This window comes from Diaphorina citri, unplaced genomic scaffold, assembly GCF_000475195.1.
Source record: "Diaphorina citri unplaced genomic scaffold, Diaci psyllid genome assembly version 1.1 scaffold269, whole genome shotgun sequence".
Taxonomy (NCBI): domain Eukaryota; kingdom Metazoa; phylum Arthropoda; class Insecta; order Hemiptera; family Psyllidae; genus Diaphorina; species Diaphorina citri.
In genome coordinates this window covers 192,074-214,769 of record NW_007377706.1, presented here as the reverse complement: position 1 = coordinate 214,769, position 22,696 = coordinate 192,074, and the positions used below count along the sequence as shown (strand labels likewise).

The 22,696-nt window shown below is 40.8% G+C and overlaps 1 protein-coding gene and 1 long non-coding RNA gene across 6 annotated transcripts in view; both read right to left on the bottom strand.

The window, feature by feature from the left end:
* Nucleotides 1–22,696, bottom strand: part of LOC103506877 (tropomyosin) — a 53,808-nt gene that overhangs the window by 15,564 nt on the left and 15,548 nt on the right. For 4 of the 5 annotated variants that reach the window (XM_026821866.1, XM_026821863.1, XM_026821864.1 and 1 more), the window contains 2 exons: nucleotides 6,978–7,111; nucleotides 2,781–2,898 (listed from right to left, as the gene is read on the bottom strand). In XM_026821866.1, the coding sequence (XP_026677667.1) occupies nucleotides 2,781–2,898; nucleotides 6,978–7,111 (252 nt within the window). Of the gene's footprint in view, nucleotides 1–2,780; nucleotides 2,899–3,920; nucleotides 4,141–6,977; nucleotides 7,112–22,696 lie in introns of those variants that run through there. The other variant, XM_026821865.1, reaches the window with a different exon arrangement.
* Nucleotides 2,165–2,563, bottom strand: LOC113466443. The gene is made up of 2 exons (XR_003390829.1): nucleotides 2,500–2,563; nucleotides 2,165–2,397 (listed from the first exon to the last, which is right to left on the bottom strand). It is a non-coding gene; the product is annotated as an uncharacterized LOC113466443 (long non-coding RNA).

Here is a 22,696-nt window from a genome sequence, read left to right as displayed (position 1 = left end):
AGGAAGACAGGATAGGAGAAAGCCAGCCGTTCCGAGAACGAACCTCTAAGGCTTTCTTTTTCAAATGACGTCACAACTTGTGCGAACTTTTTTATGGAATGAAGGCCCTGATAATCCATTCAAATCCATGTATCTCAACATTCTCACTATAGTCATTGACAGTGAGGAATGAGTAATTAAACACTTCACATTGAAGGCGAGACTTGAGTAGAGGGGAATACCAGAGGACACTTGGCTACTCTCAAGTACCCGACTATATTTGGCAACATAGAGAATGAATGAGACTTGTCTACTCTCTATAAGTTCCATAATCTGTATCCAGGGTTGGCTATAGTCTACAACTCTACAAGATTCAGGGATGGGTTGTAAGCATTTATTAAGTTTCTATTTATTATTTTTTCAACATAACTCTCAGAACATACAAAATTTTATAAATGGTGTACCCTTCCTTATAAGCAGAGCTTGTGCCACGGATGGGGAAAAAGCATGGTTTGAGAATGAAGTCTCACTCGTTTAGTCTGCTTGCAGGCTACCTAACGCTATATGTTGCTGCATATTATCCAATTTGCAGCAACATGATATACATATTAAGGGACCGTTGTTTGGAACACCCAGGCGCTGCATCACACGGTATTAGTAACAAACTAGATAACTACATTGGAGTCACACTGTAATACTGACCTGACACAGACACATTCCGAGTCAAATCGTCTGGAAATCTATACTGAGTTACTTACATAGAGATTAGAACTTCACGATTGGGGGGGAAATAGTTCACACACTACAATACAGTTTGTGGAAAATTTCTTTTTGGGGAAAAAAACATGAGCCTCGAAAAAAACTCAACTGGCGTAAAGGAACATTTCAATCCAGTTGGATAAGATGCTTCTGTACAACTCCAATCGAAATGGACCAACCAACTGGACTGGAATGATACTGGACGCCAGTGATGTTAACAAGAACCCAAGTGCTCAGGTATACAGAGAGGGAAGACTATTTTCACCTGGACCCTGCCAACAGATTGATCACCATAACTTTCTCTGGCAGATCTGAAAAAAGATAGAAAAGAAGAGATTTTACATCAGAAAAAAAAGGTCAGAATACCTATACAACACAAACCTACTAAGTATATAGCGTTCACTCGTGACCAGTGTAAAGCATGTGCATTGGATAGAATGTACAGGGTGACAAAAAAATCCGCGGACACTTCTCTTTTTCTGATCACTCGGAAATGGTGACAAATATTTTATACCTATATAGTATATATAGTTGTAAATCTGTCCTAGGACAGGTACCACCGTGAACTTCAACCTAATAGGTATAGGTAATGTCCTCATACCCATCCATGAAAATTTAGAAACGTTCATTTTGACCCCCGAGGCATTCAGGACGTAAATTCTAAACGTCATTTTGAGTCTAAATCTCAATAATGTTTTGTATCCCATATTTGACATCTATGAAAATTTAGAAACGTTCATTTTGACCCCCGAGGCATTCAGGACGTAAATTCTAAACGTCATTTTGAGTCTAAATCTCAATGATGTTTTGTATCCAATATTTGAGTCCGAATATATTGGAGGAAGAACATGGAAACTTGAAATATTCAAAAGGTCCTTGTTGTCGGATTGAGTTCAAACTTGCCTTTGAATCATGTGTATGTGATACCTAATAGGTACCTATGCATTATAATATTTATATTGTACGTATATTAGGTACCACAAACATAGGTAACACCATGTCTTTCCAGCCTTTCAAAACCAATTAACCTATTGGGTACTTTTTATGTTGAACACCTATCCTAAACTAGGTTATGTTGTGTTTGTTTACAAGTTTACATTTGCTTATGTAGGTAGGTACACACTCAACTGGAGTTTTTCTCCTATGGAAAAGGTGAATTTCCGACATCAAAACCAAAGTTCAGATGCATAACATAAATCCTTACCTTGATACCTTGCAGCTTTAATTGGATAAAATCCGCCCCGGGCGGGAATCGAACCCGCGGCCTAGCGCTTACAAGGCAGACGCACTACGGCCCGAATAGGACTGAAAAGTCCCTTTACCCCAGCAGTCTAAACAAGGTCTCGTATATTTGATGGGTTAAAGAATAATACATACATGTTTGTACCATGTTTGTAAACAGATTCTATCTGATTTTATTTGACCTGTTTCTCGACCGCTTCTATCCGGTTTGTACACTGATTCTATCCAATTTCTACACCGATTTTAACCGACTTCCAAACCGATTTTAACCTGCTTCTAGACCAATTTTTTCTCTTTTCTAAACTGATTCTCTCCTGTGTCCAGAAGAGACCAACTATACCCTGTTTCAATCCCGATTATAACCTGTCCCTAGACTGATTATATCCTGATAGTAAACCGATTCTATCCCGTTTTTACCTCAATTCTACTCTGGTTCTGATTCTAAACCATGTTAGGATACACACACATCACAAGTTTAAGGTCACACGGTTATGCAAACCGATTTTCTCCCGTTTTTACCTCAATTCTACTCTGGTTCTGATTCTAAACCATGTTAGGATACACACACATCACAAGTTTAAGGGTCACACGGTTATGCCACAATTGCCACACACAAAAATCACCTCATCGTATTTCTTGTCAGCTTCTTCCGCCAGGAAGCGGGCTTCTTTCAGTTGGTTCTCCAGGGCGTCCATAAAAAAATATTTTTGGACTGTGTGAAAGAAAATGAATATGAAAAGATAATTTATTTAGTGACTTGGAAAAAATCTTCGTTCTCTATTGCCACACACAAAAATCACCTCATCGTATTTCTTGTCAGCTTCTTCCGCCAGGAAGCGGGCCTCTTTCAGTTGGTTCTCCAGGGCGTCCATTCTCTCCTCATCCGCCAGAGAGCGGTTCTCGAGGATTTTGCGCTGACTGAGACCGGACAGAAGGAATTAAAGGGTTAATATGTATCGCAACAAAAATACATTACATACTTTCCTTATTATAGGATAAGGAAAGTAAAACTGATCGAGCGATCAGAAAAATGACATCGATACATCACAAAGTGAAGAGGATATGTGTCCACATATAGCCGACGGCCGTAGATTGACGAGGTGAATCAGAGACGCCCTTAGCGCTATACCTATCTATACTGCGCAAGAGGCGCTAGGGAAGGTGTCAGGCGCGACTTATAATACATCGTCAAGGCACTCTAACACCCAATAAATGTCCAAGGAAAGGTAGATGTAGGTACTTAGGTATTTTAAGAGTGGTCAAAATATAGTTTTGAGGTCTACTAAGTGAAAAAGTCCCCAGAATTACTACAAGGATTTTGCATAGTCTCAAGGCATTTGATTGGTCAATTTTGACTTGAGACTGATCTAAGAACGATCATTCTTGTTCATAAATACGAGTGTTAATGCGGGCGTCGATTTTGTCGGTAGGCGAAGAGCAGATTTCGGTCGTCTTGATTTTCCCGAGTAGGAGACAATGTGGACGGTTTCAGTGATCGATCGACGGCCGCGGACTATGTGTGGATACAGGCTTAAAAGGTGAAGTAAATTTCTTCAAGAGACATATATACCTTGTAATCTTCTACCTTGAGTAGTTCCCAACTTTTTTGAACATTACCCCCGAAACAAACGAGTACATCATAACAATATGGTGACAAAAAAGTTCTTCAATTGTTTCATGCCCGAAAAACCCTTGCAGGTTTAAAACAAAGAAGCATTAATATTTTTACCGTCTTTTGAGGGGGGTAATCTTCTCCAAGTTGAGAACCACCTTTCAAGGCTAGAGATGAGTAAAGAGTGAGTGAGTGAGTGAGTTGTAAAAAGAACTACTCTTTTCAGTGGACTAGGTACTCAGTCAACTCGCACAAAATGTCCTTGTAGGTAATGTTTTTTAAATGAGAGTGTTCCCATTACGCAAGACTGGATTTTTTTTTCGAACAAGTTCTTTTTAAAAACTCACTCTTTACACGTCTCTAGTCCGAACTTACACCAAGGGGGCCGCCAAATTAGTCGGCCCCAAGGCCCCCGGCCGCCAATTCTTACCTCTTCGTATTTCTTGTCGGCCTCCTCCGCAATCTGTTTGGCCTGGGCCAGACTTTGTTCCAGGAGGGCCACACGGTCGTCCTCCATGTTGGTTCGGTTCTCGAGGGCTTTCCGTATCCTGGAGTCCGCGGGTTCGAGTCCCCACACACATCACACGGGTTAGCCACACAGTATACGGGAGGGAAAAGGAAGAGGGGGAGAAAAAGGAAGGAAAGAGAGGTAGAAGGGGGGAAATGGACAAGAATGGAAGAAAATAGAGATTACAGGAACATAACGGGGAGGGAATAGATATAAATCAGGTGACGGAGGAGGGAGGGGTGGAAGGAAAGAGAGTAAAGGGGGTGAGAAAGAAAGAAAAGAGCAGGAGAGAGGGATGGGGAGGGAGAGAGAGAGAAGGTAGTAAAAGGTAAAAGAAGAGAGAAGGAAGGGGAAGACAAAAGGAGAGGAAAATAAGTAAAATAATAATAGGAAGAAAGAAAGAAAGAAAGAAAGAAAGAGAGAGAGAGAGAGAGAGAGAGAGAGAGACAGACAGAGAGAGAAAGGAAGACAGAAAGAAGAAAAGAGACGAGACGAGAGTAGGAGAATTAGAGCGAAAGAGAGAAGACAAAGAAAGAGGAGACAAAAAAAGGAAAGAAAGAAGCAGTGAAAGATAAATGAAAGAAAACGGATAGAAGGACGAATGGGTAGCATAAAAGGACATGATAAAAGGAGAAAGGACATCATAAGAGGAAAATAGAGAGGAGAGGAAGAAATGATAAAAGGAGAAAGGACATCATAAGAGGAAAATAGAGAGGAGAGGAAGAAATGATAAAAGGAGAAAGGAGAGGTTACACACACAAGGTTAGCAGAGTGTTATTGAGTCACACAGTATATTAGGACACACATGGGCCACACAGTATAATGATAAGTCCCGCAGTATTTTATACAGGGGGGTACACAGCAGCGGCATTGTATTTGGAGAGCACATGCAAAACAGAAAGGGAAAAACACATCTAATTAGTTACTATGTAGTTGTCATTATTAATGAAAATTGGGGGGGGGGGAGTTATTCCGAGAGGTTTGATAGAGGGAACTGTAACTACAAAGGTCTTATCGTCCCGAAGAAAGAAGGAAGACAGGATAGGAGAAAGCCAGCCGTTCCGAGAACGAACCTTTAAAGCTTTCTTCAAATGACGTCACAACTTGTGCGAACTTTTTTTATGGAATGGGGGCCCTGATAATCCATTCAAATCCATCTGTCTCAACATTTTCACTATAGTCATTGACAGTGAGGAATGAGTAATTAAACACTTCACAATGAAGGCGAGACTTGAGTAGAGGGGAATACCAGAGGACACTTGAAGCCTTATCGTCCCGAAGAAAGAAGGAAGACAGGATAGGAGAAAGCCAGCCGTTCCGAGAACGAACCTTTAAGGCTTTCTTCTTCAAATGACGTCACAACTAGTGCGAACTTTTTTTATGGAATGGGGGCCCTGATAATCCATTCAAATCCATGTGTCTCAACATTTTCACTATAGTCATTGACAGTGAGGAATGAGTAATTAAACACTTCACAGTGAAAGCGAGACCAGAGTAGAGGGGAATACCAGAGGACACTTGACTACTCTCAAGTACCCGACTATATTTGGCAACAAAGAGGTAGGAGAGAATGAATGAGACTTGTCTACTCTCTATAAGTTCCATAATCTGTATCCAGGGTTGGCTATAGTCTACAAGATTCAGGGATGGATCGTAAGCATTTACTAAGTTTCTATTTATTATTTTTTCAACATAACTCTCAGAACATGCAAAATTTTATAAGTGGTATACCCTTCCTTATAAGCAGCGCTTGTGCCACGGATGGGAAGTACCCGACTATATTTGGCAACATAGAGAATGAATGAGACTTGTCTACTCTCTATAAGTTCCATAATCTGTATCCAGGGTTGGCTACACTCTACAAGATTCAGGGATGGATCGTAAGCATTTATTAAGTTTCTATTTATTATTTTTTCAACATAACTCTCAGAACATACAAAATTTTATAAATGTTGTACGCATCCGTATAAGCAGAGCTTGTGCCACGGATGGCGAAAAAGCATGGTTTGAGAATGAAGTCTCACTCGTTTAGTCAGCTTGCAGGCTACCTAACGCTATATGTTGCTGCGTATTATCCAATTTTGCAGCAACATGATATACATATTAAGGGACCGTTGTTTGGAACACCCAGGCGCTGCATCACACGGTATTAGTAACAAACTAGATAACTACATTGGAGTCACACTGTAATACTGACCTGACACATTCCGAGTCAAATCCTCTGGAAATCTACACTGAGTTACTTACATAGAGATTAGAACTTCACGATTACTTAGGGGGAAATAGTTCACACACTACAATACAGTTTGTGGAAAATTTCTTTTTGGGGAAAAAACATGAGCCTCGAAAAAACTCAACTGGCGTAAAGGAACATTTCAATCCAGTTGGATAAGCTCCAATTGAAATGGACCAACCAACTGGACTGGAATGATACTGGACGCCAGTGATGTTAACAAGAACCCAGTAACTGTATTGTTTACTGGCCTCGAGTAATCCAGTCACTAAATTATAGATGAACAACAAGAATAAAATTACACAATGTGTATTACACATCTTTCAGATTTTGAACCAGAACTCAAAAGTCTTATAAAGACTTGAAATCTTCTGCAATTCTCTGAGGCCAGCCACTCACTATCAGGCAGACCTGACAGGCGAACCTTAACAGGTGAACCTGTCAGGTCTACCTGATAGTGTGTATGCTCATCAGGTATCAGGTAGGTCTGACAGCCAGACTTTTTCAGCCGTACCTGTCAGGTGTACCTGATGGTGAGTGGCTGATCTTATAAATATACTTGAAATCTCCTGCGATTCTCTGAGCTCTCGAAGTTAGCGATTATGGACTAAACGTTAGCGATTATCAATCCATCGGTAACTTACCGTTCGGATTCATCTGCAGCCTGGGAAGCCTCGGCGAGCTTAGCAGTGGCGGTGGCTAATCTCTCTTCAGATCGCTCTAGGTCTTCTTCTAGGAGCTGGATACGTCTGTTCAGGGCGGCCACTTCACTTTCAGCCTGTGGACAGACAACAAGAGAGGACTAGAGTTAGACGAGAAACCAAAAAGGGGTTACCATTAGCACAGAATAGCATAAGGGTAGCAGTAAAACAGAAATTGTCGGAGTCACAGTTAAGGTAGAAACACACTACACAACCATCACGTCACGTGAGCTCACATGACGTGAGAGCAGTGTGGCTATCATGAACGAAATTGCCTACAATATTACGGGAAAACTTTAAACTACATCTTTCTGACTCCTCACGAGCTCACGTGACGTGATGGTAGTGTGTTTCTAGACCTAGTTATACATAATAACAATATTATGTACAGAAGTAGGTACCCCCATAGTATGTACACTTACATAGTATAAGTACCTACATAATAATTGTAATCAATAGGAGGTACCTAATACCCAGTCAAGTCATGAGCATCACCATTCTGATGGCAGTGTCAGTGATGATACTACTGGGTACTGGGAGTACATTGACCAATGACCATGCTACATGGGTATGGACCACACTGCTACATGCTACCATAGCATGGACCATAGTGCTATTATAGCATTCTCCTCACTAATAGCAGGGGTTACCAAACTTTTGAATGCTGCGTACCACCTGACACCTCAAGGTTCTTTTGGCGTACCACCAAACATCAATTTTGTGTGGTTTGGGGGGTTAAATAAAGAAATTATAGCGCCGCAGGGGAAATTTTTGTACGATGTCACAATTTTTTAGTGCACTGATTGTAGATTTGTTTTTCTCTCCCAACTAGGGTTACCAGACTTTTTTTATTATTATTTTTTTTTTCGCATTTACGAGACAAATTATAATATTGGGTTTTTGAAATCTCTTAGCGTAGCACCAGAAATGCTTCCGCGTACCACAGATTGGGAACCTCTGTACTATAGGATGGACCTCAGTGTTTTAGTGGACAGTGGTATCTGCTGGTTCAGCAGTACCTACTGGAGCGGAACCCCATCAGTACACTCAGGTTCGTGTGGGTGACATCTACTCATCCGTTCCTCTTCAGTATTCACCTGCCTCGGTGGTCATGAGTCTGGTAAACAGGAGGGCGTGGGTTCAACCATAGCCAAGGCATGGATTTTTTTTTTTTTTCAATACAATTTGAGAATTTGACTGCAATAATAATGATTACGAAAAATAGCCTGTTCCAAAAAAAAGATGTCCTTTCTTTATTTTGCCATCCCCATTCGACTACATTTGCATCCGGAGGTAAAAAAGGGGGGTTCTAAAATGAATGGTTTAGAGAACTGTCAACTGTAGAACTAACTCAAAAGAAGGGCCCTTACAGGGTCCCCATAGCCCTTACGGGGTCCGCGATAAAAATCTAAATCAAAAGAGAAAATTTCATATAAGTAAGTAGGTATCATGAAAATAAAATCTATCGTCAGCTCCCATGGCGTAGTGGTCACTGCGCTCGCCTTGCACGCGGGAGACCCGGGTTCGATTCCCGGCGGAGTCAAGAAATTTGTATCATGCAAATGATTGATTCCGTGACTGGCTGTTGCGGGGCCCACTCAGCCTCGTGAGGAAAATGAGTAGCTATGACATATAAATGCGCATTGCGCATAGCGACCGGTGCCAGCATGGTAGGTAAACATTGGATTTTAGGATTATTGAGATATTGGGAAAATCCTACAATGCTGCAGCGAGCACCAAAGTTGTGACATAATAACACAAAGAAACTGCATTTTATTTATTTACGTATATATTTTATTTTTAAAATAAAATCTATCCTCGGAGAAGAGGTTACGGTGCACAGCCTATAAATTTTATTTTCAGTGTGTTGCTGTGCACAAGTGTCAGAAACTAATAATAATAAGTAAATAAATAAATGATAGTAGTAGTAATAATAATCTCTGGTGACGGGTGACCAGGCCGCTTGAGGAAGGAAGGGTGGTGTCCTTCCATTCAGTCATCGTTACACCGAGATTATGTGTATTTTGACACTTCCCATGCAAATACACACACCTGCCCTACCCTTTCGAGTACATTGACTGAAACTGTTGGGACTTTTCAGTCTTACGACCATAGACCATTGAATCTCACCGAGGCCATCGACCATCGTAGAAAGGACGGTAAACTAGTCTGGCTAGGGGACGTTAGAGTGGACTAGCGTCTGGCTGTGGGACTATATAAACAGGGAGGAGAACAGCTAACCCTAACCAGCCTAGCTAGCTGGCAGTTTCAAAGGGTTCTCTCTGCTTTTAAAAAACTAAGCACAAGTCCTCACGCTGGTTGACTGCGGTTCAGGACGAGCCAACTGAACATGGCTAGAGACCATCACCCCGGTGTATGGCAGATGCAGAAAGATATCTTCTCTTTATTCTGCCATCACCATTCGGCGAAAGCTAAAGCCGCTACGACAACAACAAGCATTGTAGAACAAATACTCAGCTCAATTTCTTGATTTTCTGCGAGGGTTGGGGCAATGGTCAGAGCTATAGTCAACGCTCCGTTGAGGACGCTTCTATCCATTAGGGTTCTCTCTGCTTTTAAAAAACTAAGCACAAGTCCTCACGCTGGTTGACTGCGGTTCAGGACGAGCCAACTGAACATGGCTAGAGACTGTCACCCCGGTGTATGGTAGATACAGAAAGATATCTTCTCTTTATTCTGCCATCACCATTCGGCGAAAGCTAAAGCCGCTACGACAGCAACAACAACAACAACCATCGTAGAACAAATACTCAGCTCAATTTCTTGATTTTCTGTGAGGGTCGGTACTATAGTCGACGCTCCGTTGAAGACGCTTCTATTCATTACCATGGTTTGTTTATTTTCTCTTGGGTCGGTACTAGGGTATGGTCGATGGTCGGTTCTCCGTGTGGACGCCTACTTAGGCTAACAACAGATTGGAGCGGAGCTATCTACAATATGACTAGAATTCGAACCTGCAAACTTTAAATCACCAGGCAAACACGCTAGGCACTTGTGAAGACTTCCGAGAAAGAAAAAAAAAAAAAAGGAAATAGGATTGACTGGGATTCGAACCTGCGTTCTTCTAATTACCACCTTTACAAAGCAATCGCCCTTCTGAGTGAAAGGGGAAATATGATTGACTGGGATTCGAACCTGCGATCTTTTAATTACAAAGCGAGCGCTTGACCACTGGAGCTATCCAGTGAAAGAGAATCGTTAAAATCTCCTGGTGGTACTTATTTGTTCAGGCACTTCCTATGTGAAAAAATATAAATACCTACCTAATACAGGGTGATTGTAAAATTTGGGTCAAAACAAAAGGGGGGGCGATTCCTAGGTTCGAAGAGCGGCAATTTCTGCTTTGTAGGGGCGTAATTTCTAGGGACCGAACTAGCAATTACAGAAGTATAATTAAATGGTGAGGAACTGTAACTTCTAAGGTCTTATCATCCCGAAAGCTGAGAAAAGGAAGACAGGATAGGAGGAAACCAGCCGTTCCGAGAAGGAACTTCATCGGTTTACGATAAAAATCCGCTTCGGACGGTAAAAAAGGAACCCACGACCTAGCCCTTATAAGGCAGACATACTCACATACTACCCTCCAAGCAAACTAGGCTGATTTAAGAACACTTTGTCCTACTTTGATGAAATTTACCAACCATCTAAACTAAAGAACATGATTAGCTCTTCACACTTTGGGATATACAGGGGGCCCTGTTTCCGAGTGAATCCTACAGGGTCACTGAACTATGTAGAACACCCTGTATATGGGAAATAATAGCGGCACTGTTCAGTTACCTCTCTAATTACAACGCTGGGTAAACTGCAACTGTTACAATTATATCAAGTTCAACAATGGAATTACAATTAAAATTACAATACATTACCCAGGAGTACATTGGCGCTTAGGAAGTAACACCGCCCAACAACTACCTATTTTGCAAATTTTTAAGGAAAAGCGAAAATTTGATTCCACGTGAAATTTGTCTTTTTTTTTTTTTAATTATTATTATTTTTTATCGGAGTTTTTTGTCGTTTTGTTGGGTAATAAATGTAATAATAGAAGTGTATATGGTTGATAAGCTGTGTTTTTTTAAATTTAAGCAAGGTTTTAATTTATAAAAAAATACACCTATTTTGTACCAAATACATGAGACCTTGTTTAGACTGCGGGAGTAAAGGGACTTTTCAGTCTCATTCTGGCAGTATAAACAGGGTATATTCTATTCTATTCTATTCTATTCTATTCTATTCTATTGTTCCTTGAGCGACGATACGATCTCGGGGGCACGTGATTCCCACCAATGGCGAGTCTGGTTTAATTCTATTTTACTTTTCCGTGACTGGCTGTTGCGGGGCCCACTCAGCCTCGTGAGGAAAATGAGTAGCTATGACAAATAAATGCGCATAGCGCATAGGATTATTGAAATATTGGGAAAACCCTACAATGCTGCAGTGAGTACCAAAGTTGTGATATAATAAATCTTGTTTTAGTTTGGTGTTTGCACACGGCTCAAGGGGCGTGTATACTGTGATTGGAGCTCGATTCCCAACTGACCGTTCAAGTGACGAACGGAAGTTGAGAATCGGGATTTAAATTCGGAAATTAGGTGGTTTATGGTCAAATCTGCTGAAAATTTGCAGGAAGGTGATGGTAGGGATCGAAGATCCTCTTTAATGTGCAGATTAAAAGTGTTCAAGCCAGCCTAGTTAGCTTAGTTGGTAGTGCATCTGCCTTGTAAGCGCTGGGCCGCGGGTTCGATTCCCGCCCGGGGCGGATTTTATCCTGATGGGATAATATTCGTATTATTCGTTTTCGAAACGGCTGGCTTTCTCCTATCCTGTCATCCTTCTCTCTTCGATAAGACCATAGCAGTTACAGTTCCCTCTGTCAAACCTCTTTTTTTTAAAAAAAAATCCATCATAACTCTCGAACTATTTGACCGATTTTGATGAAATTTGACAAAAATGGTTCAACACAATAAAGGGAAATTTTCTGTTTTGACTCTATCAATTGGGGCTTTATATGGTCTCTTTTACCAAGTTTCTGCGGACACGTCATAGGTCATTGAGTTTTACAAATCGTCGTACTAACTGAAACGTGCCGGAGGATAAAATTCCATACCTCGGCTGGGATTGAACCCACGCCCTCCTGTTTACTAGGCGAGCGCCTTGACCACTACACCACCGAGGTAAGACCGTAAGTGTGCAAAGACCGTGAAATAAATGAGTCAGAGCAACTCGACGGTTTTGAATTTAGTTTGTAATCAGCATGACTGTTTGTCCCACCATAACTCTCGAACTATTTGACCGATTTTGATGAACTTTGACAAAAATGGTTCAACACAATAAAGGGAAATTTTCTGTTTTGACTCTATCAATTGGGGCTTCATATGATCTCTTTTACCAAGTTTCTGCGGACACGTCATAGGTCATTGATTTTTACAAATCGTCGTACTATCTGAAACGTGCCCATTTTCTTCGTCCGAACTCTGTTGGCAACCCTGTCCTGAGCCTCGGGTCACTTGGCAACCCTGCCCAGAACCACCAAGTCTCCTGAAACCTCAAGAAAGAAAACTCATAAAAACATAACATTCCCCCTGAGTACCCACGTTCCTTGAGTTTTTACGACCTAATAAATAAAAATAAAAACTCAGAGAAATATTCAAAACGTCAGAGAATATTTCTTTCTTTTCAATATCAGAACCAAACTCACAACACTTCAAATCTTTCAATATTTCCTACAGGGTGGCTCAAAATGTGTTTGGTACAGAGTACAGACCGATTCCCTTTATACCATCACGTATAGCAGTGCAATAGTCCTAAACAAAAATCAAGACGAGACCGCCGTAACATACCTACCAATACCACATAATATATGGGTGATATGGGCGAGAAGAGAGACAATACTTTCAATTTGGGTGCTGGGTCAACACGAGAACTCCAGAAATTAAACCGTTGAATTGCAATCGAAATAGTGCAATTTTTTGTTGATGGATTCTTCAGTACAGAAGAAGTAGAGAAAGAAAAGTAATGGAAAAATAACGTGTTCAGTGAGTTGAAAAATTAACTTTTCATATTTTTCGCATTTTCCACTCCTGGCATCACGTCCCATACGTTATTTCCCTTCATATGAATATTCCAATATAGATTCTACTTCTATACCAGAGCACGTCTGTCTTGTAAGCGCTAGGTTGTCAGTACAGACAAAATTTACAATTATTTAACAGAAAATTCAGTCATTCTGATCGCCTTGAAACATATTAGGGGATAGACTAGGACTAGGGGCCAAAACGGACAAGGTACTGTGCCGTACCTGGGGGAGGGCACAGCTTTAGGCCGTGCCAGTAACTTCACAGGTAAAATTTCGTTGTTTAATTGAAATAGGATCAATATCAGAACCAAACTCACAACACTTCAAATCTTTCAATATTTGTTACAGGGTGTTTGAGATGTGTTTGGTACACAGTACAGACCGATTTTCACTGTACCACACACAGCAGTGCAATAGTCCTAAATAAAAATGGACGCGGCACACAAGGGATCAAGAAGAGACCGCCTTAATTAAGGAGCGCGGTAGCGCTCCGCCCCGCCAAGTCAAAAAAGTTTGACCGCGCTACTAGAGATATTATACGCGACAGGGTATAATAATACCGTATCATACGGGCGCGCGAGAAGAGATACTTCCCATTTAGATCCTCGGTCAACAAGAGAACACCAAAAAGGAACCCGTCGAACTGCAATCGAAACAGGACTAAAAATTTTGCCGATGGTGAGAATAGAACCCGTATTCTTCTGCGTGGCGGGCAAGCCCGATTTTCACTCTACCACGGATCACGCTCTTGTTACAGACGTCACAGTACAGACAAAAATGACTATTATCGGTCAGAAAATCCAGGTATTCTGAGCGCCTTTGGAGATTAAACCCAGAGTCCCCGATCATAGGGAAAAAGGCCCATCCTTCTGATTCTCAATTCTGATACCATATGGGAAAAATCGCTCCTATTAGCAATACGTGTGACACCTGGAGAAATACGATTTCGCAAGATCGCAAGGCACAAAAACCTGATTCATGACATTTATCGATTTCTTTACTGTTGCTATCCAGATAAAAGAAAAGAGGAAAGTTTCAATGGAGTCTGAAAAGGTCTCACAGGGATCACACCGGCAGTCATAATCAAAGACCCGGGTTCGACACCCAGTCACACAGTATGACAAATTCATAATGACCCACAAAGAATCAGTGACTGACTCCTTTTTACTTTTTCCTCGATTTTTACTACTATTTCAAAACAGTTTGGATATTTTTTACGATTTAAGAAAAAAGAAGCAGAAGAAAGAGGAAAAAGAGGAAGAAGAAGTTGTCAAACTTGTCTCGTAGGTACTCTGGACATACGGTGCTTTCTCACTCGTTTGGTAATCGGGAGGGCGTGGGTTCAGATCCTTTCATTCAAGATTTTTTTTCCCCCTCAAGACTTTTGATAGGGGAATTTGTACGGAGGTTTTATCTTCTCAAAATCAAAGAGACAAAGTTAAGACAGGATAGGAGAAAGCCAGACTTTGCGAAAATGAATCTTATCTGATTATTATAAAGCTCACCTACAGCGGGAATGGAACCCACGACCTAGCGTTTATACAACCTTCGAAGCTTCCAAGCTAACTGAGCTGGGGAAACCTTGATCAGGCTGTCATTGTAAATAGAATGATGTGTAAGTTGGTACCTAATACCTATGCATTATAATATTTATATTGTAGGTATATTAGGTACCGCAAACAAGAGGTAAAAAAAAAGATGCCCCCCCAAAATTAAGAGATAGGTAGGTGTCTCGACGTTTTTCTGACGTAGGTACTCTGGACATACGGTGCTTTCTCACTCGTTTGGTAATCGGGAGGGCGTGGGTTCAAATCCTTTCATTCAAGATTTTTTTTCCCTTCAAGACTTCTCATAGAGGAATTTGTACGGAGGTCTTATCTTCTCAAAATCAAAGAGACAAAATTACGACAGGATAGGGGAAAGCCAGACTGTGAAAATGAATCTTATCTGATTATTATAAAGCTCGCCTACAGCGGGAATGGAACTCACGACCTAGCACTTACAACCTTCGAAGCTTCCAAGGCTCCAAGCTAACTGAGCTGGGGAAACCTTGTTCAGGCTGCCATTGTAAAAAATAGAATTTTCAGTCTTTTATGCTGGGGCACTCAGGGACCTTGGTTAGGGACTGCTGGGGTAAAGGGACTTTTTAGCGTCATTCAAGATTCAAGCAGGATAAACATTAAACAAGGCGTTCTATTCTATTCTATTCTCTTTACGTAGGTACTCTGGACATACGGTGCTTTCTCACTCGTTTGGTAATCGGGAGGGCGTGGGTTCAAATCCTTTCATTCAAGATTTTTTTTTTCCCCTCAAGACTTTTGATAGAGGAATTTGTACGGAGGTCTTATCTTCTCAAAATCAAAGAGACAAAATTAGGACAGGATAGGAGAAAGCCAGACTTTGCGAAAATGAATCTTATCTGATTATTATAAAGCTCGCCTACAGCGGGAATGGAACCCACGACCTAGCGCTTACAACCTTCGAAACTTCCAAGCTAACTGAGCTGGGGAAACCTTGTTCAGACTGCCATTGTAAATGGGATTTTCAGTCTCTTTTGCTGGGGCACTCAGAGACCTTGGTTAGGGACTGCTGGGGTAAAGGGACTTTTTAGCGTCATTCAAGCAGGATGAACAATTAAACAAGGTATTCTATTCTATTCTCTTTATCCAAGTCTATTCAATTCTATTTCCTGAACTGTGGAGACATAAGGGGTTAAGACAGAAGAAGAAGGTCCTGAACTGTGGAGACATAAGGGGTTAAGACAGAAGAAGAAGGTGAATCCGCCCCGGGCGGGAATCGAACCCGCGGCCTAGCGCTTACAGGGCAGACGCACTACCAACTAAGCTAACTAGGCTGGCTATTTTTTGTATGTTTGTTCCACCATAACTCTCGAACTATTTGACCGATTTTGATGCAATTTGACAAAAATGGTTCAACACAATAAAGGGAAATTTTCTGTTTTGACTCAATCAATTGGGGCTTCATATGGTCCATAAGGACGCTTTTACCAAGTTTCTGCGGACACGTCATAGGTCATTGAGTTTTACAAATCGTCGTACTATAAGCTGAAACGTGCCCATTTTCTTCGTCCGAACTCTGTTGGCAACCCTGTCCTGACCCTCGGGTCACTTGGCAACCCTGCCCAGAACCACCAAGTCTCCTGAAACCTCAAGAAAGAAAACTCATAAAAACATAACATTCCCCCTGAGTACCCACGTTCCTTGAGTTTTTACGACCTAATAAATAAAAATAAAAACTCAGAGAAATATCAGTTGAACAACTGCTTCAAATGATGAAATACAGTATAAGGTGTACAGGTACCTATACAGCTGTATCTAATACAGAAGCCAAGAATCCGATCAGTGTGAGTTCACAAATCATTTCAAAATCTACAAAATGACCTTTATGCAACTCGGTAACTCATCTCGGAGAATGTTGCTGTGAATGTCAAATGCACATCAATGAATGTCAAATGCACATCAGTGAATGTCATAATGATATGCAGTAGACATTCTTCCTTGAGGCACTTGAAGAAGGTTCTCACAGTTTCATGTAGGTATATTTATCAAGAAAAATACATAGATAAGTAAATAGGTACATGGGTTTTTTTAGGTACCAATACAGGGTTCCAAGTTAAATCGATTATTTTGGATCAAATTTGTCTGGAAGTCTCTTTCAGCACTACTGCATTTGATTGGTCAATTTTGACTTGAGACTGATCTAAGAACGATCATTCTTGTTCATAAATACGAGTGTAAATCTCAATGATGTTTTGTATCCCATATTTGAGTTCAATATCAGAACCAAACTCACAACACTTCAAATCTTTCAATATTTGTTACAGGGTGTTTGAGATGTGTTTGGTACACAGTACAGACCAATTTCCACTGTACTACATACAGCAGTGCAATAGTGCTAAACAAAAATAGACGCGGCACACAAGGGATCAAGAAGAGACCGCCTTAACATAATAATAACGTACCATACGGGCGAGAAGATATACTTCCCATTTAGATCCTCGGTCAACAAGACAACACCAAAAAGGAACCCGTCGAATTGCAATCGAAACAGGACTGAAAATTTTTGCCGATGGTGAGAATAGAACCCGTATTCTTCTGCGTGGCGGGCAAGCCCGAATTTCACTGTACCACGGATCACGCTCTTGTTACAGACGTCACAGTACAGACCAAATTGACTATTATCGGTCAGAAAATCCAGGTATTCTGAGCGCCTTAGGAGATTAAACCCAGAGTCCCCGATCATAGGGAAAAAGGCCCATTCTTCTGATTCTTAATTCTGATACCACAAGGGAAAAATCGCTCCTATTAACAATACGTGTGACGCCTGGAGAAATAGTATTTCTCCTTGCGATCTTGCGAAATCGTATCGCAAGGCACAAAAATCTGATTCATGACATTTATTTTATCGATTTCTTTACTGTTGGTATCCAGATAAAAGAAAAGAAAGTTTCAATGGACTCTGAAAAGGTCTCACAGGGATCACACCGGCAGTCAGAATCAAAGACCCGGGTTCGACACCCAGTCACACAGTATGACAAATTCATAATGACCCACAAAGAATCAGTGACTGACTCCTTTTTACTTTTTTCCTCGGGCCCTGTTTCCGAGTGTCTATGCCAATCCATGAAGAAGCATGGATGATGGAAATTAGTGCCCTACACGCCCTACACGTGAATTTAGACCACGCTACGCCACTGATAGGATGGACCTCAGTGTTTTAGTGGACAGTGGTATCTGCTGGTTCAGCAGTACCTACTGGAGCGGAACCCCATCAGTACACTCAGGTTCGTGTGGGTGACATCTACTCATCCGTTCCTCTTCAGTATTCACCTGCCTCGGTGGTCATGAGTCTGGTAAACAGGAGGGCGTGGGTTCAACCATAGCCAAGGCATGGATTTTTTTTTTTTTTCAATACAATTTGAGAATTTGACTGCAATAATAATGATTACGAAAAATAGCCTGTTCCAAAAAAAAGATGTCCTTTCTTTATTTTGCCATCCCCATTCGACTACATTTGCATCCGGAGGTAAAAAAGGGGGGTTCTAAAATGAATGGTTTAGAGAACTGTCAACTGTAGAACTAACTCAAAAGAAGGGCCCTTACAGGGTCCCCATAGCCCTTACGGGGTCCGCGATAAAAATCTAAATCAAAAGAGAAAATTTCATATAAGTAAGTAGGTATCATGAAAATAAAATCTATCGTCAGCTCCCATGGCGTAGTGGTCACTGCGCTCGCCTTGCACGCGGGAGACCCGGGTTCGATTCCCGGCGGAGTCAAGAAATTTGTATCATGCAAATGATTGATTCCGTGACTGGCTGTTGCGGGGCCCACTCAGCCTCGTGAGGAAAATGAGTAGCTATGACATATAAATGCGCATTGCGCATAGCGACCGGTGCCAGCATGGTAGGTAAACATTGGATTTTAGGATTATTGAGATATTGGGAAAATCCTACAATGCTGCAGCGAGCACCAAAGTTGTGACATAATAACACAAAGAAACTGCATTTTATTTATTTACGTATATATTTTATTTTTAAAATAAAATCTATCCTCGGAGAAGAGGTTACGGTGCACAGCCTATAAATTTTATTTTCAGTGTGTTGCTGTGCACAAGTGTCAGAAACTAATAATAATAAGTAAATAAATAAATGATAGTAGTAGTAATAATAATCTCTGGTGACGGGTGACCAGGCCGCTTGAGGAAGGAAGGGTGGTGTCCTTCCATTCAGTCATCGTTACACCGAGATTATGTGTATTTTGACACTTCCCATGCAAATACACACACCTGCCCTACCCTTTCGAGTACATTGACTGAAACTGTTGGGACTTTTCAGTCTTACGACCATAGACCATTGAATCTCACCGAGGCCATCGACCATCGTAGAAAGGACGGTAAACTAGTCTGGCTAGGGGACGTTAGAGTGGACTAGCGTCTGGCTGTGGGACTATATAAACAGGGAGGAGAACAGCTAACCCTAACCAGCCTAGCTAGCTGGCAGTTTCAAAGGGTTCTCTCTGCTTTTAAAAAACTAAGCACAAGTCCTCACGCTGGTTGACTGCGGTTCAGGACGAGCCAACTGAACATGGCTAGAGACTGTCACCCCGGTGTATGGTAGATACAGAAAGATATCTTCTCTTTATTCTGCCATCACCATTCGGCGAAAGCTAAAGCCGCTACGACAGCAACAACAACAACAACCATCGTAGAACAAATACTCAGCTCAATTTCTTGATTTTCTGTGAGGGTCGGTACTATAGTCGACGCTCCGTTGAAGACGCTTCTATTCATTACCATGGTTTGTTTATTTTCTCTTGGGTCGGTACTAGGGTATGGTCGATGGTCGGTTCTCCGTGTGGACGCCTACTTAGGCTAACAACAGATTGGAGCGGAGCTATCTACAATATGACTAGAATTCGAACCTGCAAACTTTAAATCACCAGGCAAACACGCTAGGCACTTGTGAAGACTTCCGAGAAAGAAAAAAAAAAAAAAGGAAATAGGATTGACTGGGATTCGAACCTGCGTTCTTTTAATTACCACCTTTACAAAGCAATCGCCCTTCTGAGTGAAAGGGGAAATATGATTGACTGGGATTCGAACCTGCGATCTTTTAATTACAAAGCGAGCGCTTGACCACTGGAGCTATCCAGTGAAAGAGAATCGTTAAAATCTCCTGGTGGTACTTATTTGTTCAGGCACTTCCTATGTGAAAAAATATAAATACCTACCTAATACAGGGTGATTGTAAAATTTGGGTCAAAACAAAAGGGGGGGCGATTCCTAGGTTCGAAGAGCGGCAATTTCTGCTTTGTAGGGGCGTAATTTCTAGGGACCGAACTAGCAATTACAGAAGTATAATTAAATGGTGAGGAACTGTAACTTCTAAGGTCTTATCATCCCGAAAGCTGAGAAAAGGAAGACAGGATAGGAGGAAACCAGCCGTTCCGAGAAGGAACTTCATCGGTTTACGATAAAAATCCGCTTCGGACGGTAAAAAAGGAACCCACGACCTAGCCCTTATAAGGCAGACATACTCACATACTACCCTCCAAGCAAACTAGGCTGATTTAAGAACACTTTGTCCTACTTTGATGAAATTTACCAACCATCTAAACTAAAGAACATGATTAGCTCTTCACACTTTGGGATATACAGGGGGCCCTGTTTCCGAGTGAATCCTACAGGGTCACTGAACTATGTAGAACACCCTGTATATGGGAAATAATAGCGGCACTGTTCAGTTACCTCTCTAATTACAACGCTGGGTAAACTGCAACTGTTACAATTATATCAAGTTCAACAATGGAATTACAATTAAAATTACAATACATTACCCAGGAATACATTGGCGCTTAGGAAGTAACACCGCCCAACAACTACCTATTTTGCAAATTTTTAAGGAAAAGCGAAAATTTGATTCCACGTGAAATTTGTCTTTTTTTTTTTTTAATTATTATTATTTTTTATCGGAGTTTTTTGTCGTTTTGTTGGGTAATAAATGTAATAATAGAAGTGTATATGGTTGATAAGCTGTGTTTTTTTAAATTTAAGCAAGGTTTTAATTTATAAAAAATTACACCTATTTTGTTCCAAATACATAAAACCTTGTTTGGACTGCGGGAGTAAAGGGACTTTTCAGTCTCATTCTGGCAGTATAAACAGGGTATATTCTATTCTATTCTATTCTATTCTATTCTATTCTATTGTTCCTTGAGCGACGATACGATCTCGGGGGCACGTGATTCCCACCAATGGCGAGTATATGGTTTAATTCTATTTTACTTTCTTTATCCTTGTAGGTACTTAGATAAGTATAACTAACTCTTGAATTGAAGGTTGCCACTAGGCAATGATGCCAGAGGTGTTCTCTACCACCTGACCCGAGCTCTATTGAGTATTATGCTATCAAACAATGTAGATGAGGATGAAATTCCATGCCTTGCCTGGGATTGAACTCACACCCTCCTGTTTACCAGGATACCAGGTGTGTGCCTTGACCCTTAAGTCACAATTGTCACAGGGACAACTCTACAGGTTCTATGGGAAACTGTATTTCTCTGTGTATGTAAAATAGAATCGGAAATAGAATAGAAATAGAATGAATGACCCAATATATCATCTATTCAATGCTATTCCTATACTCATATTATTACGTGAAAATAGAAAATTGTTGAAGACTACTGAACTAAATCTTCATTTAAAAAGAAAAATACGCCCTTAAATACATTCCCAACCTTAAATTTTCTTTAGGAAAAAGGAATTTCGTATAATTTTTTAGGCCGCAAAACAGCTGATAGAAAATTTCAAGCCTTTTACGGTAAACAAACATTAGACGTTGCCAGATGTAGGTCAAAGATGGGGGGGGCCCTCTATCCTTAGCAAAGGTCAGTGACCTTTTTGCTTCAAATTTCGTGAAAACAGGTGTTTACAAATTTCACCTGTGGTACTCCCCCCCACCCTGTCTGTCTGCGAAAGGCGAAAGTGTCGATTTTAAACGAAGGAAGTGAGCTGGAAGTTTTGAATTCGAGGATTTTTGCCTTTAGTTTTAGTTTGTCTGTATTTCTGTTTGTACCCGGACAACTTTCGAAGAGTTAGTCCGATTTTGATGGTATTTGGTGCACGTCTATACGCGGTATACCTAGAGGAAATTAATTTATTTTGCTGATTAGAGTGATTAGTGATTATGATTAGTTTTTGGATCCCATTGGACCTCGTACTAACCCACTTTCTGACAGAATCGACATTCTCCTATCCTGTCTTCCTTCTCTCTTCGATTTCGGGACGATAAGACAATAGCAGTTACAGTTCCCTCTGTCAAACCTCTTAAAAAATAATAATAATAAAGAATTCCAGAAAGCCAGTCTAGTTAGCTTGGTTGATAGTGCATCAAAACGCGGCTAGTTTATGGGTTCTAATGGTTTGTTGACTGAATTCAAACATTTCTATGGGAGAGGATGTGAGTTAGGCGTGAAAAATGAACAATATCAACTATCAACTGATAAAACCTACAATCTGATACAGGGTGATTCTGAAACATGGTTCTATACAGGATGAATCAGTCATTTCTTGGGTAGGTATTTTTTTATCTAATAAACCAATAGGTACATGAGAAATCACCCTGTTTTGTTCAAAAGTGAGTCCAAGTACCCCCGTTTTACGGTACTTCCACAAGCACATTGAACTTAGATCTGAATCCTCCTTGTCTAAAACTTCAGAAGAATAGCTGAAGATTGTGTCAACTGAGGAGGATCTTTTAAATAGGTATTTTCTTCTTTTGATTGATCTCAAGGGCAAGGAAAACCTAGACTTGCCTGAAGACATGTGATGTGTTCCAATACACTCAACCCCTTTGATTTCAATGATTCACTCTCTTTCTAATCCTCTTTGATTCACTCTGAGCAGGTTTCCTAACTACCGAGGTACACAGTTAGGTACTTACTTACTCACACCTTCAAAATTCAATATGTTAATATGTTTATTATTAAAAAAAAAAGATCGGAAAAAAAAAAAAAACAACATTTAGATCCTAGGTAGTGTTGGAAGG